Genomic DNA, 18,900 nt, shown 5'->3' on the forward strand with positions numbered 1-18,900 from the left:
CAATGCTACCTGTAGTCGGACAAGTAGTGTGCCAGCACCTAAGCCTTCTCTTGCCACAAGCCACAGCTCGTAGAGCGACTGTCCGGCCGGCAAGAGATAAAGGCAGGAAACGATGCCCACACGAAAAATGGCAAAGGACTACAACATTTGCATAGGCCAAGTCAGCTCTTCCCTTCTCCGACCAGCTGCTGAGCAGCTGACCGGCCGGTCTCTAACTTAATTTGCTACACTCTACCAAACGGCTAAAGTACTTGTCTTCCCAAAACGGCCAAGTACTTGTCCCAGCCACAGACCGCAGAGCGGCTGTCGGCTGGCAAGGTGGCAGCCAAGGGAAGGCGGCAAAGGAAAAAGCCAAAGGGGTAGAAAAGCAAGACAAGTCGGAAATAGGAAAAAGACAATTTTTTACAGCAAAAAGGCCCTTGGCCAGCATTCAACAGGAGTTTGAATACACCCCCAGCGGGTGGAACTGCGCGGACTTAACAAATTTTGTTCAAGCGGTTACAAACAGGAAAAGGAAAGATAACTTGGCCGCTTAGGCCAGAGGAGCAGCAGCCGGATCGGAGGGGTCGGCGAAGGTAGAGGCTCCGGGTGGTGGAGCGGCCGCCTGATGGGTCTCGGCCTGGTTAGTGTCGGCAGCAGTCGGCTCGCCAGCGCTCCGTCCGTTGGTCGAGACTTGGTCAGGATGAGGCCGGTCATCGTCTCCACCATCCGGCGTGTCGTCTTCACCGTCCTCGTCCTCGTCCTCCTCCTCCTCGCCCTCATCGTTGGAGGCGATCTCCTCCACCGAGTCCTCGCTGCCTTCTGGGTTCAGCCCGAACCAGTTAGGCGGCACCTCGGCGCTCGCTTCGTCCAGCTCGGGGAGAAAGACGCTAGTGTCCGTGTACTCGGCGATCACCGCGGCGCGGTGATAGAGCTGGGCGCCACCGCCTCCAACTCCTCGCCGGCTTCGGCACGGAGAGTGGCCAGCTGGTCCAAGTTCAATCCAAGGTACCACCCCTTGACAAACTCCAGGGCTCGCCGTGCACCTGCCCAGGCGGAGGAGCCCTTCCATGCCTCGAAGCGGCCGATGGCCACCTCCAACCAGTCGGAGGTCCGGCTGGCGGTGCGCAGAAGGGGAGTACCCGGCCAGAGGGCGGAGACCACCTGGGCCCCAGCACGCTGAAGACGGTGGAGAGCCCAATGCGCCGGCTGGAGATGAGCCTGGATGGCGAGCATTTGCTCGGCAAGGGTCCGAGGGGCGTTGGGCGCGATCGTCGCGCCAGCCAGCCTCCGCTCATCGCGATGAGCCTCGACGGCTTGGCTGGCGGCAACGGAGTAGCCAGGAAAGTACTCTGCTCAAGGGAAGAAGAGAAAACTAAGAAGTCGGAGGCCGGCTTGTAGGACAAACCGGCAAGAAGAAGAAGGAAAAGAGCAACTTACCATCGAGCATGTCCTCGATCTCACCGTAGCCAGCCGACAGGGCCTTCTCCTTGTCAACCCAGTTCGAGCGACAAGTCTCGAACTTGGCCTGGAGCTCCTCCTCCAGCTGTTTGGCCAGGCGGTCACGCTCCTGCTCCGCCTTGAGGCGCTCCTCCTCCTTGGCATGCAATGCGGTTTGAGCTTCGCCCATTTGCTGCCGCAAGGTGGCATTGGCTCCTGCAAAATACAAGAGAGAGAAGAAGCAGGAAGTCACCAAATCAACAAGGAAAGAAGTAGCTGCCGGAAGATCCGACCCGACTGCTCAGCAGTCGGCCCGAATCTCGGGGGCTACACCCCGCGGGTGCGCTGACGCGCCCCCGTGAAGGATTGAACAATTCAACAAAGAAATAAGAAAAGGTGGTTGCCGGAAGATTAGACCCGACAGCTCAACAGTCGGCCCGAATCTCGGGGGCTACACCCCATGGGTGTGCTGGCCCGCCCCCGCTAGAATGAGGACTGGAGTGCTTACTCCGGCTGTCCGTCAGCTCAGCGGTCCGCTTGGCCAGCTCCTTGACATGGGGGTTGTAGGCGGCCGCGCGAATGTTGTGGTAGTCCTGCCACAGAATCAATGGTCAGCACTTGGAACTTGCCATTAAGTTCCGAGCCGCCTGCTCAGCAGCCGGCCCGGAACTCGGGGGCTACACCCAGTGGGTGCGCTAGCGCGCCCCCACAGAAGATTGCAAAGATTAAAAGCAAAAGCATAAGGAGCATACCCGGACGGCAGCTCACGATGCCAAGAACTTCTCCATGTAATCCTTGAGGGCGTCGCCTTGGGCCTGAAGCAGGGACTGGACTTCGCGTGCAGCCTTGTTCAGGATGCCCGTCCCGCCCTCAGACGCCCACTCCCGCGGGACGGCAGTAGTGGCCTCCGCTTCTGGGACCGACGAGCTGGAGGCTTCGATTTCCTGAGGTTGCGGCGCTGAAGTCGCCTTCATCACATGCCGACGCGTTGGAGTGCGGACGACGGGAGTCGCCCCCACCACCAGCTCGCCGCCGACTCGAGGCGCCGACGGTGCGTCAGGCCGACTGCCCTGAGCCTCGGCAGTCGGTGCCTGCTGGGACGCCTCCGTCCTCGGGATGATGGCGTCGCGTTCCTCCCTCTCCATGACCGGCTGGTCGTTGCCGGCCCCTCCAGTCGGCGCCGGGACCCCTGTCGTCGGCGGCATGGAGCGTAGCAGAATGACCAGCTGTGGAGCTTGGCCACCCGTGGCTGCTCCTGCTTGTGCTTTGGCGGCCGCGTCCGCCTGGGCCATGGTCGCCTCCTCCTCCTAGGCTTGGTCGCGGCATCGGCCTGGGCCTTGGCCACCGCGTCCGCCTCCTCCTGCGCCGCCTTGGCGGCATCCGCCTTCGCCTGCTCCGCCCTCTCCTTCTCATCGTGCGCCTCCCGCGCGTTCTTTTCCGTCGCCTCCCGGAGGTCGGCGAGCGGGTCTATGCGGCGGGTGCTGGCGGAGCCCTCCCTTCCCCCGATGATGGAGGCGGAGGTCGACCGCTCAAGAGAGAGCGGTGCTCTGTTCGCACAAGACAAAATAAATTCAGAGAAGGTTTACAAAGAGACACAGAAAAGACAAAGGAAAACATAAGGAAGAATAAGCACTTACGCGGACACCGTCGGCGCCTGCTTCGGGGCCCTTTTGAACCGGGCTGCCTTCGCGGCGGCCTCCTCCCGCTTGGTCGCCGCGGCCGAGCCCTTGGGCTTCTTCGACCGACCGCCTTGCAGCTGCGTGCCGGCTTGGCGCTTTGGTGCGCCGCCTGGTGCAGGTGGCGCCGCTGAGGAGCTCGCCCCCGCCTTGTTGGCAACCGGCTGGCGGCACGGATCCGCCTCCTCCTCGTCGTCATCCAACCACGTCTCAAGGCCGCCTCCCCCACTGGAGCCGCCTGCCCCGTCGCCACCGCCTGTGGCGTCGTCTTCCAAGGCGGCCGCCCCCAAGTCGGGGTCATCCGCGTCGCTCACCGCTCGGTCCGGCAGGAACTCCTGGCCTTGCGCCGGGGCGTCGGCTGCCTGCTGGGTCGTAAGGAGCTATGACACGTCCGACTGATCAGTCGGCAAAACAGAACTCGACAGAAGAAGAAAAGACCAAGAAAGAAAGGAGAGTCGGGAGCTTACGGCAGGAGGCGGATGCGCGTGGGAGTACGGCCGCTTGCCGAACTACCAGTCCGACTCCGAGAGCTTGAGGTTCGCGATCTCGTTCACCATGCGGGCCACCTCCGTGGCTGGCATCTCCCGGGTGGACAACCGACATGGGTCTCGGTGCCCACTCATCTGGTTGATCATGTGAGGCCGGCCTTGGAGGGGGAGAACCTGGCGCACCACGAAGGCGGTCAACAAGTCGGACGCCTGGAGGCCCTCCAAGTCCGTCATCTCCTTAAGACTGGCGACGGCGGCGGTGGAGGCGGGCGACAGGTGCTTCGGCTTGAAGTTCCAGTTGGTGCGCGGCTCGGCCGGTGGGCCGGCTTCGTAGGCCGGCAGGTTGACGAAGTCCAGCGCCGGGTCAACGTTCTTCACATATAAGTACGACTTCTGCCACAGCTTGACGGACTGGGTCAGGGTGATGGCTGGGAAGCGGTTGCCGGCTCCTGGGTGCCGCACCGCGACGAAGGCGCCGCACTGAGCCGCCTCGTCCTTGGCGGAGACGCCGAGCTTGGTGTAGAAGAACTCTCCCCACAGCTCGAGAGTGGGGAGAACACCGAGGTAGCCCTCGCACAGCGTGACGAAGGCCGATAGCAGCACCACCGTGTACGGTGTCAGGTGGTGCGGCTGGAGGCGATAGAATTGGAGGAAGGAGTGGAGAAAGCCGCTAGCCGGCGGGCCGAAGCCATGGAGAAAATGAGACCCAAAGACAACGCGTTCGCCGTCTCGCGGCGCCGGCGAGATTTCTTTCGCCGGCGGGACGCGCACCTCTACATAGCCCGCACCGGGTAGCCGTCGCGTGTCACGGAGGAAGTCGAGGTGGTCCTGATGGATGTTGGAGCCATCCCAGGCACCGGAATTCGCCTTGTCACGCGCCATGAGAGCTTGGAGCTCGATGAAGGCACGACGCGGCAAGAGATGGGGGAACCCACGGGAGAACGGCAACACTACGGAGGAGAAAGGCTCTGCGGTGATGAGCGGCGGCGGCGCTTCGGCGAAGGGCAGAGGCGTCGCGGCGGTGAAGAAAGGAAGGAGGAAAGAGATGGCAAAGGGCGAGGAGGGCGCGCGTGCTAATGCCACCCCTCCTCCCCTATTTATAGCCCCGTAGGCTGCGAAGCCGAGGGGACGGGACGTGGCGATCATGGGATTAACTATGCCCACGACCCCACGACCCCGCATTAACCGCGCCGTAACGGCGTGAGTAATCACACCACGGAATCCCAACCATTTGCCTCGGCCACAGCGGATCCGCGCGCGGGCCGAGGCCCGGTAGTGGTGGTCCCGGCCTGCGGCGATGTCCCATCGCGCGCGTGGGCTGGCAGGCGACCTGGCCGGCTAGTGACACATGGCGTGCAACCGACGGGCGGCAAGACTGGCGCCAGGCTGGCGCGTCACCCAGCTCCCGCCAAGGCATTTCAAAAACCACCAGACGGTTTGCCTGGTGATATCCGACTCCTAGCAGTCGGCGCTTCAGAAGACGGACGGAGCAAGATCAAATAAAGCACTCGGAGTAGGAAGCTGCCGAGGCTCCTTCCTTTCGCCAGCCACGGAGCCTCATCAGCTTCGGGGACTACTGTCGGAGTAATTGGCCACGGGTAGCCTCATCGGCCCCCCATGGCGCTTCAAGACATCGGGGCCGGCTGCTCCCTCAAGATTCAAAGAGCCAAGCGACGCCTCCTCGCGACCGGCTGGTCCAAGCGGCCGGCTGCCAGCAGACGGCAAAGCCAAGCAGGCGGCCACGAGGTGGGCCGGCTCCTAACAGGCGGCCTCCAGAGAGGCCGGCCTCTAGCAGGCGGCCCTAGGCGCCCTCAAAGTTTGCACCCACATAAATGCGATGAGACAGGGCGTGGCTACAGCACGCCTTGCCACCCCCGAATCTGGGGCCAAGCGTGGCCACAGTGCGTCGTACCAGACGGAGATCTCCCGTCCGGCGCAGCACTGTTGCCACGCGGCCCATGACATCACCCCTGTCAGAGGGAGCCATGCTCCCACGACGGGCTGTCGGTACGGCCCGCAAGCGGCGGGCCCTACCTGCCCACAAGGAGCCAGAAGGCGGCGAGCCCAGACCAGTCGGCTCGTAGGGGGGCCGGCCTCTGACCAGGCGGCCTTCCTCTCCTTGGAGTTTGTGCGCCATTAAACAGAAGAGACGGGGAGTGGCTATAGTGAACGCCCGCCAGGCGGCGGTACTGTAGCCACGCCTCCCCCGACCAAGCATGCATCATTACCAGCATCGCTACAGTGCTGAGCACCCGGCAAGACCCGCGAGCGGCGGGCGCGACCTGTCGGCCAAGCACGAGACAGCCAGTAGGGCCCCCCAGACGGCGGGCCCCAGCGGCCGGCGGAGAAGCCGGCGACCGTAGACACTGACAACCGGGGCCACCACCCAGCCAGATTACCTATGTACCCCTGGGGGGTAGGCCTATATAAACCCCCCAGGGCACCCATGCAAAGGGTTCAGACTCTAGTTCACCCACACACCCATATAGAGAGAGGAAGCTAGGGCTAGACTTGTTCTTCTTCCCCCTCTAGAGAAACAGCTCAAGGAGCAAGCTTGTAGCCACGATTGTTGCTTGAGTGATCATGCGGAGACCCCGCAGAGCAGGAGTAGGGGTGTTATCTCCTAGGAGAGCCCCGAACCTGGATAAGATTCGCCGGCGTGCATGTCTCCGCCTCATCCCGTTTCCTGGCACCGGCGACGTATTATTAGCCCCCTCCATGATAAGTCATCCTTTGGCATATGTCGCACGACACCCCCGACAACAGTGGCTCAAGTGCTGATGGATGAGCGATGGAGTCTGGACGTGCAGGGGCCTAATTTTTTCCAGGCACTTCTTCAGATGATGAACCTCAGGCATACCATTGCCACGGTCAAAGGGATCATGATGCCCCGGATGCTTTTACTTGGTCTGCTTCGGCCACTAGATGTTCCTCTGCAAGGTCAACCTACCTCTATATGTGCCAGAGCCTAACAAGATCACCTACTGCAGGAAGCATCTAGCGCAACTAGGCTTCGTCGAAATGCAGAATCTTTGCCTTGTTAGCTGCCCAATACAAATTTTGGACCTCTGATAGAAGAGCTCGACACAGACCGCAAGACCTACCTTTGGCTTGGTGCACCTGCCTACAGGAGGAGGACAACGCAGATTACATCTTGATGCAATGCGTGTACGCAAGAGAGGTGTGGCACACGTGCTTCGACATGTTGCGAATCAACGTGGAATCCTAGCCTCTCGACGGGGAGATGGTCAAGTACGACGAGGAGTGGTCTCTCAGCGAGATCGCCGCCGCCAACAACTCCTCCTCCAAGGCCCGCCGCCTTCTCCTCCCGCCCACGTCGTCGGTGGCCGCGGCCGCACTGCGCACGACCCAGGAGTAAGCGGAGAGGATCATCCGCGAGTGTCATGCCGCTGCCAGGAAGCCCTGCTGCCAACTTCCATTGCCCGAAGCCCGACTCCGACGCCGGATCGGGCGACGATGACGGAGGAGGAGCCACCGGCCAGCCCGACATGGACTACGAGGTCACCGTCAACTATAGAGTAGTTTAGGGTTTTTGTTTTAAGATTTTTAGTTCACTGGTATCCTAGTTTAAATGAACTTTGTTCGGATTACATGAAATCCATCATGTTTGCACGATTTTCGTCCGGTCGGTTTGAAAAGTTGTTGAGATGTATGCCGGCAGTGTTAGATGGTCGACTTATGCATCCGTGTCCGCGGAAGGGTGCGCGAGAGGGTTGCCGGTTGAGATGCCCCAAACGTTCGGCTGCATGCGCACTTGCACATTTTTTTTCCGAACACAGTACATATGCAAGTGCTCATATATACGCGCATACACTCACCCTATGAACGCACACACGCACATCTTACCCCTATGAGCACCTCCGAAAGACTGAGCCGACATATCATCTTGAGATTTTACGAAGTCACCGTAGGCGCCTCGTAGTCGACGAGAACTTCTCCGCCCACTGAATGCACATCGCCGGAAATCCTGAAATAAATCCAGAATAAATACGAGCACCGGGGCTTGAAACTCTGGTGGGCTGGGCATACCACTGTCCACATAACCATCCAACCACAGGTTGGTTCACCGTACTTGCCCTATTTACCAACAAAGCCATGCTTTGTTTTTCAAGTCGGGCGCAGGGTTTATGTATACCCTATATTTTGAAAGAAAAAAAGGTTTGTCTTTTCAAGAAAAAAGAAAAAATCTTTAAAGAAAATCTGAATCTTACAACAGGTGAATTTTTTATGGGATTTTTTTATTGAGATGACCAACCAAAACTCCTAAACAAATCGAAGGAGGTTCTACGCGTCGGATCGCGGTGGCCCGACCTACGACCGCCACATCACATCACGGCCCCCCTTCGGCGCAGCTCCTCCGGCCCGGTCTCTCCCTCCCTCTCTCGCGTCGCCCACCACAGAGCACACGAGTCGACGCGCCGCGACAGCTCAGCTCTTTCGTCTCGTCTCGCCTCGCCTCCCCCGCCCCCTTCCAGTCCCCTCCGGCGCGCGAGCGAGATCGATCGCGCCGGACCCTAGATCCCGATGGCCTCTCGCCGCCGCACCCTCCTCAAGGTCATCATCCTCGGCGACAGCGGGTGAGCACTTCGGATCTCTCTCGCCCCCTTTTCCGCGGCTCTGTTTTACCCCCCCTCTCGATTCCTCGCTGACTTTCTCTCTTCGTCTCCTGTGATCTAGGGTTGGGAAGACTTCCTTGATGAACCAGTATCCTATAATCGCGTCAAATTAGCTAGTATTTCGTTACAGATATATGGGGTTTCCTACTGTAGTTGTTCCGGTCTGTGTTTTCTTGAGCTTTGATTTAATTCAGATATGTGAACAAGAAGTTCAGCAACCAGTACAAGGCTACGATTGGCGCCGATTTCCTCACCAAGGAGGTGCAGTTCGAGGACAGGCTCTTCACCCTACAAGTAAGAAGATCTTTATGCCCTCGTCTTGTTTTTTTTTTTTTTTTTGCTGCTGCTGGATCATGCTCTATGCCTAGTTCAGTACTTCAGTTCATGTGAGTAGTGCTAGTGTGATTTGGCATCACCATCATTAGTTGTTGAACTGCTCCTCCCCCATGTAGAAGTGCAAGATAGCGGATGTTTGCCGTTGATCTACTCTTTGTGTGGAACGTCACACCGTTGATGCTGCATGATTGGTTCAATCCTTGCATCATCTGCAGTCCTGCTTAGTTTAGTGCTCTCAGCTGCGAATATTATTGTACACCATTGGGTACAGCATGACTGGAATTATTGGTTTATTTATTACTTATGTAGATCTATGCGCTGGAGCTAAATTTGTATGGACATCAGAAAGTGGACCCACATATAGTGCAGTCTTCCCAAAGAAAATAAATAGACCATTTGATTTTACATGTGAATAATACCTAGAAAAGTGTAAACGGTTCAAGAATTCAGTAGGGCATAAAAGTACTACTTATCTTGGCATGATATTTCTTCCGATTTAGCCTTGGGCCTCTGAACAAATAATTGTTACCCCCCCCCCCCCCCCCCCCCCCCCCCTAAAGAAATATAAGACCGTTTAGATCACTAGGGAGTATTGGTTTGTTTTGCACCCTGCTCTTCACTCGGCCTACTCTATTAGCCCCTACAGATTAGCAAACAGTTCAATTTTCATGTTAGTTTCAACTATCCTAAATGCCAAACGGTTTCCTAGCAGTTCCTTTGTTTTTTAATGATTTTGTTAAAGCAGGTCAGGTTTGCCCCATACCTGCTCTTCACTCAGCCTATGCTATTAGCCCCTAACGAATTAGCAAGTGGTGCATTCTTCATGCTAGTTTAAACTATCCTAAATGCCAAACCGTTTCGAAGCAGCTCCTTTGTTTTTGAATGATTTTGTTAAAGTGGGCTTGCCCCATACCTGCTCTTCACTCAACCTATGCTATTAGCCCCTAGCAAATTAACAAGTGGTGCATTCTTCATGTTAGTTTCAACTATCCTAAATGCCAAACCGTTTCCTAGCAGCTCCTTTGTTTTTCAGTGATATTTTTAAAGCAGGCTTTCCCAATACCAGTTCTTCACTCAACCTATGCTATTAGCCCCTACAAATTCGCAAGTGGTGCATTCTTCATGCTAATCCCATCTATTTTAAATATCAATCTGTTTCCTAGTGTTTCCTTTGTTTTCCGAATAATTCTATTAAAGTGGTTTTGCCCCATCCCTGCTCTTCACTCATCATATGCTCTTAACCCCTACGAACTAGCAAACTTTACATTTTTCATGTTAACTTCTGCTATTTGAAATGTCAGACCGTTTCTTAGCGCTCTTGTTTTCTGAATGATTCTGTTAAAGCGCATTGCTAATGGATGCATGAGAAATCTGTTTCTTGAGGTTTTCTGGTACCTGTGATTCTGTATATTTTTCACTACCATTCTATTATGACTGCTTATATATGATGCTTAGACAGATTTTTTTTGTGTGTGTGTGGATTAACATATGTTTCTGTGTAGATATGGGATACTGCCGGTCAGGAGAGGTTTCAAAGTCTTGGTGTTGCATTCTACCGCGGTGCAGATTGTTGTGTTCTAGTTTACGATGTTAACTCGATGAAATCATTTGATAATCTGAACAACTGGCGTGAAGAGTTTCTAATTCAGGTGAATTATTTTCCATAATTCATTAACAGTCCAGAATCATGTTATGCCTGTCTCACTTCAGGTGTTTACTTTTGACAGGCTAGCCCATCAGATCCTGATAACTTCCCTTTTGTTCTGCTGGGTAACAAAGTTGATGTAGATGGCGGGAATAGTCGCGTGGTAATTACCTATATTCACTTTATGCTTTGCCTTTTCTCAGTAAATAGTTGCTCTCCGATGGATTCTTAGGGATACATAAACTGCTTCCATTCAGGTTTCTGAGAAAAAGGCGAAGGCATGGTGTGCCTCTAAAGGGAACATCCCATACTTTGAGACTTCTGCCAAGGATGGAATCAACGTGGAGGAAGCTTTCCAGTGTATAGTAAAGAACGCTCTGAAGAACGAGCCAGAGGAAGAACTGTAAGCACAATATCTCTTACTCTCTTTATATCTTTGGTGAAGTTGAACTGCATTCGCTGCAAGTGAATATATCATATAGTAATACAGAAAGGGAAATTAGATGTAATATTGAAGTGTCAACAGTTTATTTAGTTGCCTTTGGTGCTGATTGATTCGTTCCCGTGGTTTATGTTCAGATAGCTGTAGGACTAGCGTATATATTTTTTAATTTCATTTTATGCTTCACTTTGTGATCTTATGGAAATGCTACGCTGTTGAAGGTATATGCCGGACACCGTGGACGTGGTGGGTGGCAACCGGGGTCAAGGATCATCAGGATGCTGTTAGAACCTGAGGCCACAACTGTCAGCTATTCCTTTGACATTACTGTATTTCCATGGTGACTTGTGGGCCCGTATTTCATTTGTGACCTTTTTCAATCACCTCGTAAGTGCCCAAGGAATGATTGATGCGTCTGTTCCGAGCTGTCAATTTGTGGACGTTTGTGTAGTTTTATCATGAATAGCGTCATATCTTGTGAATACAGTCAGGCGAAATAAGTGAAGTGTAAACTACAGTTGCTTCATTATGGTTTTGTGTGAAAGAAGCTTAAATCTGGTCTTGTACAATGGCCCCTCCTGGAAATACATTTTCTAGGTGGTGTTCCTTAATTTGAACTGCTACTCTTGCAGTTCCAGGTCTTTATCTTTAATCATGCCCATTTGCCAGGAAGATTATATGTCATGGTTGAACCCCTTTGGAAGGGTGGTAGGAAAAATAAATTACTCGTAATCACGGATATCATAACGCTGGAACTGTCCATTGGAATCGTTCTTTGATCATCATCATTTTTTCTGCGTTGCTTCCATGTATTTTCTCGAGCACGGTTGTTTGTAGTTCGACTAAAAAAACATGTTTGTAGCGAGTTACTATATATATCTCATGAAAATATTCCTTTCGTGTTGTTTTCTCCAAATCGTGCCGGGAATTCATCATCTGCTAAATCATCTGGCGAATACAGTAAATGCTAACAACCTCTGTGCCCCTCTTCTAGCACTAGGGTTAGCACTAGGGGAAACCCTAGGTCCGGTTCCTCGGATTAGATGATGGCGGCACCATAGTATCGTTCCCCTTCTTGAAGGCGCCATCTTGTTGTGTCCCTGGTGTTGGTTTTTGGAGATGTTGGACCGTCTTGTTGGCTTGTGGTGTACCCGGTGTTTCTCATATCAGATTAAGTAAAGGGATTACCCAGCTAGCGCATATTTAAGAGTTGGAGACTTCCTGCCACTATAGAAAAAGCCGTTGATGGATCAATTTCTGTAGGTGGGTCTCAACTCAGATCGAGACACTCGGATTTGCTGAACTCCAATAATAGAACCTGGTCCCACATCCCTTGCATTTGATAATGAAACAATCATAATTTGTTGAATTGAAATATGTTCAATCTCATTTCTTTTACGTGGTTTTGGCAACTATCAATTATCTCTTTCCTCGGCTTCCTACACGGATATAGCCGTAAACGGTATCTAGTAGGCAACCTGGGAACTACATTAGCTTAGGGGATCGGGTGGCGAGCGCTCTCCTCGGCAAAGCAGACAAGAAGCAATTCCGCCATTGGGAAGGGCACGCCCCCTTCCCTAGGGCTAGAGGGATTTACACGCTGCATTGAATCTAACGCTAGAGCGAGTACTACGATGAAAATCACTTTTACAAGCGATACCTTTGTCTTTGGTGCTTGAGTTGTCCTCCCAGCGGTTGGAGATGTTGGACGTCACATTTGTTCGGGTTGTCACTCAAGGCGTGGTTTTTCAGGGCGCAATGCACGACTTCCATGGTGCTTCCCCCATGTCTTTTGCCTCTGACTAGGTCAGGTCCTGCTGCCCACTTCCCGATCTCCCCGCACTCTTGGTGGGGGTACGTTGATCCGATCGAGTCTGGATCAGTGGATGCGTGATGGACGTTCTCGTGAGGTCGTGACGCGGTCTGGGTTTCTTGTGTCCCACCTCCTCGTCTTTCATGGCTGGAGGCCGGGTCAGGGGGGTTTACCTGTGTTATTTCCTTGTTTGGGCCGAGCATTCCATGTCTTTCTGCTCCGAGCACCATGTTCATGCCCTCTTGCGTTCGTGTCAGGGGTTGTACCTTCTCTTGTTTTGATTCTTTTTCTTCTATCATTGAAATGATACGCAAGCTTTGCGTATTCATAAAAAAATAAAAATAAAAGATGTTTAGTTTAGTGTAAAAAAAAGGTCTGGTATTTTGGTACATAGTAGCACTCCCTCCATTCCACAATGTAGTGCATATAGGTTTTAAAAAAAGATCAAACTCTACAAATTTTGACCAAGCTTGTAGAGAAAAATATACACATCTAGAATAGCAAATACATATCATTAGACGTATTTTCATATCATATAAATTTGATATTGTAGATATAATTAGTTTTCTCTAGAAACTTGGTCAAAATTTGTAAAGTTTGACTATTGAAAATATTTATATGCACTACATTATGGAAAGTTTTTTTTTCATGACGACGCCGAGTTGTTTCTGTGTATTTTCTCGAGCACAGTATGTACACAAGACATTTTGTCTCATGAAACCATTTCTTCATGTGAAAGAAACATGTGGCACTGACCCTCAAAAAAAAAAAAAAGAAACATGTGGCACAGACAGTGTTGTTGTAGCAAACAGTAAACACGTTTGTTTCCTCCAAAACGTGTCACAAGTTTGCCATCCGTTTCATCGGGTCATGCATCCTTCCCGAATTCAGACGGAGCTACTCTACGATGGAATTGTTGGGCAATACCCCGTCGGATAATCCCGTCGTCCGTTGCGCCGTGGAGAAAAAGGCGTGTCGGGAGGAAGCTTCCGCCTGACAGCGGGACCGTGGAACAGTCATCAGGTGCCGAGCAGCTGAAGTGCGCCAACAGGGGAGGGGCCGCCCTGTCGCGGGCGGACGCGACGCGGCCCGCACACGCCACAGCCGAAACCGCGCGGCCGAAAGAAAGGAAAGGAAAACCCCAAGGAATTGCCGACGAGACGCCGCCGTGCGCGTGTTCTTCCCGCCCAAGCCAAGCAACCCGTTCCCCGCACGTTTTCCCCTCGCCCTACGGCCAGCCTAGCTAGGCTGCTCGCTAGGCTCTGCCACGAGAAATTCCGCCACCACAGCGCACGCCTCCCCGCCCCGCCCCGCCACGCCACCCTTTGGTGCCTTCCTTCGCCGGTATATAAACCAGCACGCGACCCCGGGCATCAGCAATCGACGTAACACCAGCACTTTCACCACTTTGCGTCGAGCTTCCCGCGCGCACCCACGCTCTTGATCATTGCCGCCGTAGCCTGCTCGGGACGTACGGACGTGCCATCCGTCGTATTTTATTTTCGCAGCAATGCGCATGGCGCCGGTGGCGGCAGGAAGAGCCCACGGCGCTTGGAGCAGCGCACCACGCGCGCTCTCCGACCGGCGCGGCCTCCTGTCATCATCTCACGACGTCGCCGCCACGGCGACGGTTCGGTTCGGCGCTCGTCGCGCCGGCGGGAGCAGAGTGATCCTCTGCCTCGCGTCGGGAGGTGGTCACCCGCGGGACAGCGGCGAGTGGGAGCCCGCGGGCTCGCCGTGGGACGGCCGGATGGTGGACGAGGGCATGGCCACGCTGCGGCGGCGCATCCGCGAGGTGGAGGACGAGGAGGAGGAAGAGCCAGAGCCAGAGGAGGAGGGCGGCGTCGACCTCTTCGTGCCCCCGGGCGAGTGGACGGAGCTGGAGCGGCGGCACCACGGGCTGTACGTCGCGGGCGTGCGCGAGGCGCTCGGCATCCTGTTCGCGCTGCTGGTGCGCGCGCGGCCGGGGCTCGGCGCGGGGGTCGTGGCGCTGGTGCTGCTCAGCGTGCCGGCCTCGGTGCTCCTCGTGTCCGCCGAGCTCGTCCGGGCTGTCCACTCCATCTCGGCCGCCGTGCTCAGCGGCAGAATGTAGGATTGTAGTACGTATTTTCTGCCTTGTGCACGCGATGGTTCTCCTTCTTCCCAATTCCAGGGAAGAATCATTCAGGGAAGAATCAGATGATGTATAGTACTCCCTTCATAAAGAAATATAAGAGCATTTAGATCACTACTTTAGTAATCTAAACGTAGTAGTGATCTAAATGCACAAAGGGAGTACGTAGTAGGTTTTCTTGTCTTGACTCGGCAAGGAGCATGATAACTATTAGGGCACTGTTGTATTACTCGCCATCTCTCTCTCTATTAGGAATTGTAGCAAGTGTAGCACAGATTACATGAACTGAAGATACAGAGGAAGAACTCGAGGAAGGGGAGGGAGTTTGTAGCCGCCGCCGTTCGTGCCGTGATCCACCGGAATACTGGATACCCTCCCCTTCTTTCCACATCGCTTAAGTAGTTGCAGCGATGGCCTTGGACGGGCCAAGTTCATGGCTCCTAACATCCCCCCCTCCTTGAAATCTAGCTTGACCCCAAGCCGGCGCCACCAAAAACCGTTCGGGTCACATTGCACTCGATGGTCCTTGACTAGCTCAAAGTCGCGGTGGCGGCTGAAAGCGGAGATGGCTTTAACAACATGGGGGTAGTAGTCGTGGACGATGGTGACCCAACCGAAGGAACTGTCGAGGAAGTAGTCATTGTTGAAGTCGATGTAGTACTTGTGGTCGACGAAGCCTTGCGCGAAGCGGGCTGCGACAGGGATGACACCCCTCCCTCCTTGAGAATGTTCTTGATCAGAGCAGTTAGAGGGCACTATAACACCCATGGCATGTGCTCTCTTGCTGATCACCTCCACCATCATGTCGGCGGCTGAAGTGTAGAAGCTTGGAAGGTGACAAGACAGCGGACAACCAAGATCATGGCGCACCTCCCTCCTTGAAAGACCTTCCATCGAGTTAACTTCCTTAGCAACAACCATGCAAGCCCTCCAGGATCCCAAGACACACCCAGCTGGTAGCGGCGTAGGTCAGATTCCAGCATATCTGTAGCGACCAGACCTCAAATGGTCTGTGCTGCTGTGCACCAGTGTCATCCCTGGATCAGTAATGCTGACACGCACAGTACAATTGGAGGATTTATAACAGAGTAGCAATCACACACTTATTACATCGAATATCTCCGAAGAGATTAAGTATGATAAACATGGCTTAAGGCCATCTAATACGATAACAGCGGAAGACTTGGAAGATAAGTGAGTCCATCAACTCCAGCGGCATCACTGAGTATAAGACCACGACCTAAGGCACCTTACTCGTCGTCTGAAAAGTCTGCAACATGAAACGTTGCAGCCCGAAACGGGTCAGCACATAGAATATGCTGGCAATGTAACACATAGAGGATAATGAACAATAACAATGCTATACTACATGCATATATGGCTGGTGGAAAGCTCTATGGTTACAGTTTTGCGAAAAGCGAATTTTATCCTACTTCAAAGGAATAAATTTTATTTAACTATCATGGTGGTTGTGAAACATTGAGATGGTTGACAGCATCTCAATCCCAATTAAATGTCATCAATAACCCAACAAAATTAATTAGAAGTAACATAGTGATGAGATTCACATGATAATCCAAGTACTAGATACTCAAGTTGTCCATAACCGGGGACACGGCTAACCATGATTAGTTTGTACACTCTGCAGAGGTTTGTGCACTTTTCCCCACAAGACTTGATCTCCTCCGTTGGATTACTCGCACTACATGGTGTTTGAGTAACGGATGACCAAGACACAGTCTTTCAGAAGTGTTTGCACCTTACGTATGGATAGACAGTTACACCTACTTTCCCCTACATCTGCTAGTCTACCACTGTAAGAGTTCACACAACTTAATCAACTATGCTAGAGCCCATAATAGCTTGCGGCTGCACACGGAAGTTTCTAGCATGAATAATCTTATGATCCCTTTGAACCTGGGTGGCGGTCCAAAAGAAAAACAGGCAATCCTGGAATACCCAGGTACCTCAATCCACCCAGATGTGAGTTTAAGTTGCCACCTTAAGTAAACCATTATTAACAATCTCACATCTGTCATGAATTTCACTCAAACCCAATCCACGTCTACGAGCATAGCATGGCAATAATATTAGCAACGTAGAAGTAACTCCCAAGGGTTTGATAAATAAAACAGGTAATAGGTTCTACCTCAACTACTTCCCAATACCCACAATTTAATTAGATCCTAATCACGCAATTGTTTGAGGATTGATCTAATGCAATAAAACTGGGTAATGAAAAGTATGATCAAAGTGTTACTTGCCTTGCTGATGATCCGCAAAACCTAGCGATTCGAAGTAACAAGCGGCACACTCCGGGTACTCTATCGCAAACAAACAAGCATACAATCAGTACTCATCTAATGCACAGGTAAAACTCGAATGAAAGATCCAAGCAGAAAGTTCAACTTAAGAACTCCGGTTTGCAAAAAGAATCAACTCGAAAGAAGCAACGAAAGTCAAACTGCAAAAGAAAGAAGCTTCGTTTACTAATCTGGATCTAGGTCAAATTTTACTGTAGCAAAACTTGTTTGAGTAGGTTAAACGGAAAGAGAATTTCGAGACGAAACTCTAGGCGCTTGAATCGCCTGATTCCGATAAACGAGCGAGAAGTTAAAAAGAAACGAAGATTCGATCAGAAATCGAATCTGAGATAATCGCAGAAAAATCCGACGAAAAAGAAAAATGGACGAACAGTTAAAGAACGGACGTTCGTTAATAGAGAAAAACCGACGAACGCGTTTGTTAAAATGAACGGTTCGGTGAACGCTCGTAAAATAATAAAACCGAAAAAAAACCGATCTAGGGTTTTTTTTAAACGAAGGGTTTTTTTTAACAAAAACCGGCAACGACGAATGGGGCAGCGAGGCAGTACCTCGTCGGGCGGCTCCGGCGAGGGCTCCGGCGGGCGCGAGGGTGCGGGGTGCGGGGCTCGGGGGGGGGGGGGGGGGGGGGCGAGGGGCGGCGAGGGGCGGCGGCTCCGGCGACGAACGCGGCGGCGGCGGCTCGGGCTTCCGGCGGCGGCGGCGAGGCGAGTGCGGGCGGCGGCGACGACTTGATGAGAGGAGAGAGAGAGGGGGGGTATAAATAGGAAGGGGGGGCAGCAGCTTGGGGGAGGGGGCAAGGTGCGGCGGCGGGGCTTCCCGTGTCCGCCATGGACACGGCGACGGCGGCGTCGTGCGGGGAGAGGAGAGGGGCGCGGGGGTGGGCCGGCGGCCTGGGCTCGGCCCAGCGGGCGCGCGTCCTTTTTTTTTAAAATAAGTTCCGCGGAAAATAATACGCAGAAAAATAAATAAAAATCAGAAAAATATAAAATAAATTTTCCCCGTCTAGTTAGAAAATCTAGAATAGGGTGAACATTTTTTTAAATTAAAATAAATATTTTGAAAACATGCAATATTTTTAAATGCAATAAAATTGCAAATAAAATTCAATAAATTCCAGTAAAAGATTTTAACATTTTTCCTCCAGTATTTCAATGGTTTTGGAGAAGTCATATTTTCTCCTCTCGTTTATTTATAAGATGAAATATTTTTCCAGAGAGAAAATAATTAAAACCAAAATCCTCGTCTTAATATTTGATGAAAATCAAATTTGAAAATTCGAGAAAATCCCCAACTCTCTCCGAGGGTCCTTGAGTTGCTTAGGATTTATCGAGGATTTGTCAAAATGCAATAAAACATGATATGCAATGATGATCTACGTATAACATACCAAATTGAAAATTTGGGATGTTACAAACCTACCCCCCTTAAGATGAATCTCGCCCTCGAGATTCGGGTTGGCTAGAAAACAGGTGGGAGTGGTCTTTCCGTAGATCTTCCTCTCGCTCCCAGGTGGCTTCATCCTCCGTGTGGTGACTCCACTGAACTTTGCAAAACTTGATAACCTTGCTGCGGTAACTCGGTTGGCATACTCGAGAATCTTAACTGGTTTCTCCTCATAGGTCAAATCACTTTCCAGCTGAATCGCTTCCAGTGGCACAGTATCTCTCAGCGGTATCTCAGCCATCTCTGCGTGGTACTTCTTCAACTGCGAAACGTGAAATACATCATGAACTCCAGACAATCCTTCGGGCAATTCCAGCTTGTAAGCAACTTCTCCCATACGTTCCACAACTCTGTATGGTCCGATAAAACGGGGTGCTAACTTTCCCTTAACTCCAAAGCGCTTCACTCCTCGAAGTGGTGATACTCGAAGATACACTCTGTCTCCGACTTCGTGGACTGTCTCCTTTCGTTTAGAATCAGCATAACTCTTCTGCCTGGACTGGGCTACCTTGAGCCTATCGCGAATCAACCTCACTTTCTGTTCAGACTCCTTAATCAAAT

At 52.5% G+C, this 18,900-nt stretch overlaps 2 protein-coding genes across 2 annotated transcripts; both read left to right on the plus strand.

Moving 5' to 3' along the window:
- Nucleotides 1-7,901: 7,901 nt before the first annotated feature.
- On the plus strand, nucleotides 7,902-11,197 carry LOC109749513 (ras-related protein Rab7). Its single transcript, XM_020308466.4, has 7 exons — nucleotides 7,902-8,181; nucleotides 8,282-8,308; nucleotides 8,415-8,514; nucleotides 10,059-10,205; nucleotides 10,284-10,364; nucleotides 10,459-10,604; nucleotides 10,865-11,197. Exons 1-7 carry the CDS (start codon nucleotides 8,129-8,131, stop codon nucleotides 10,929-10,931), a joined length of 621 nt encoding a protein of 206 aa, XP_020164055.1. The 5' UTR covers nucleotides 7,902-8,128; the 3' UTR covers nucleotides 10,932-11,197.
- Nucleotides 11,198-13,737: 2,540 nt separating this feature from the next.
- On the plus strand, nucleotides 13,738-14,883 carry LOC109749519 (uncharacterized). The gene has a single exon (XM_020308469.4). It carries the CDS (start codon nucleotides 13,967-13,969, stop codon nucleotides 14,546-14,548), a length of 582 nt encoding a protein of 193 aa, XP_020164058.1. The 5' UTR covers nucleotides 13,738-13,966; the 3' UTR covers nucleotides 14,549-14,883.
- The last annotated feature ends 4,017 nt before the right edge of the window (nucleotides 14,884-18,900 follow it).

This window comes from Aegilops tauschii, chromosome 1 (assembly GCF_002575655.3).
Source record: "Aegilops tauschii subsp. strangulata cultivar AL8/78 chromosome 1, Aet v6.0, whole genome shotgun sequence".
Lineage (NCBI taxonomy): Eukaryota > Viridiplantae > Streptophyta > Magnoliopsida > Poales > Poaceae > Aegilops > Aegilops tauschii.

Coding starts and splice junctions, on each gene's coding strand:
- LOC109749513 (XM_020308466.4), top strand. CDS start 8,129: ATGGCCTCTCGCCGCCGCACCCTCCTCAAGGTCATCATCCTCGGCGAC. Junction 8,515..10,058: donor ACAGGCTCTTCACCCTACAA/GTAAGAAGATCT, acceptor GTTTCTGTGTAG/ATATGGGATACTGCCGGTCA. Junction 10,605..10,864: donor AACGAGCCAGAGGAAGAACT/GTAAGCACAATA, acceptor ACGCTGTTGAAG/GTATATGCCGGACACCGTGG.
- LOC109749519 (XM_020308469.4), top strand. CDS start 13,967: ATGCGCATGGCGCCGGTGGCGGCAGGAAGAGCCCACGGCGCTTGGAGC.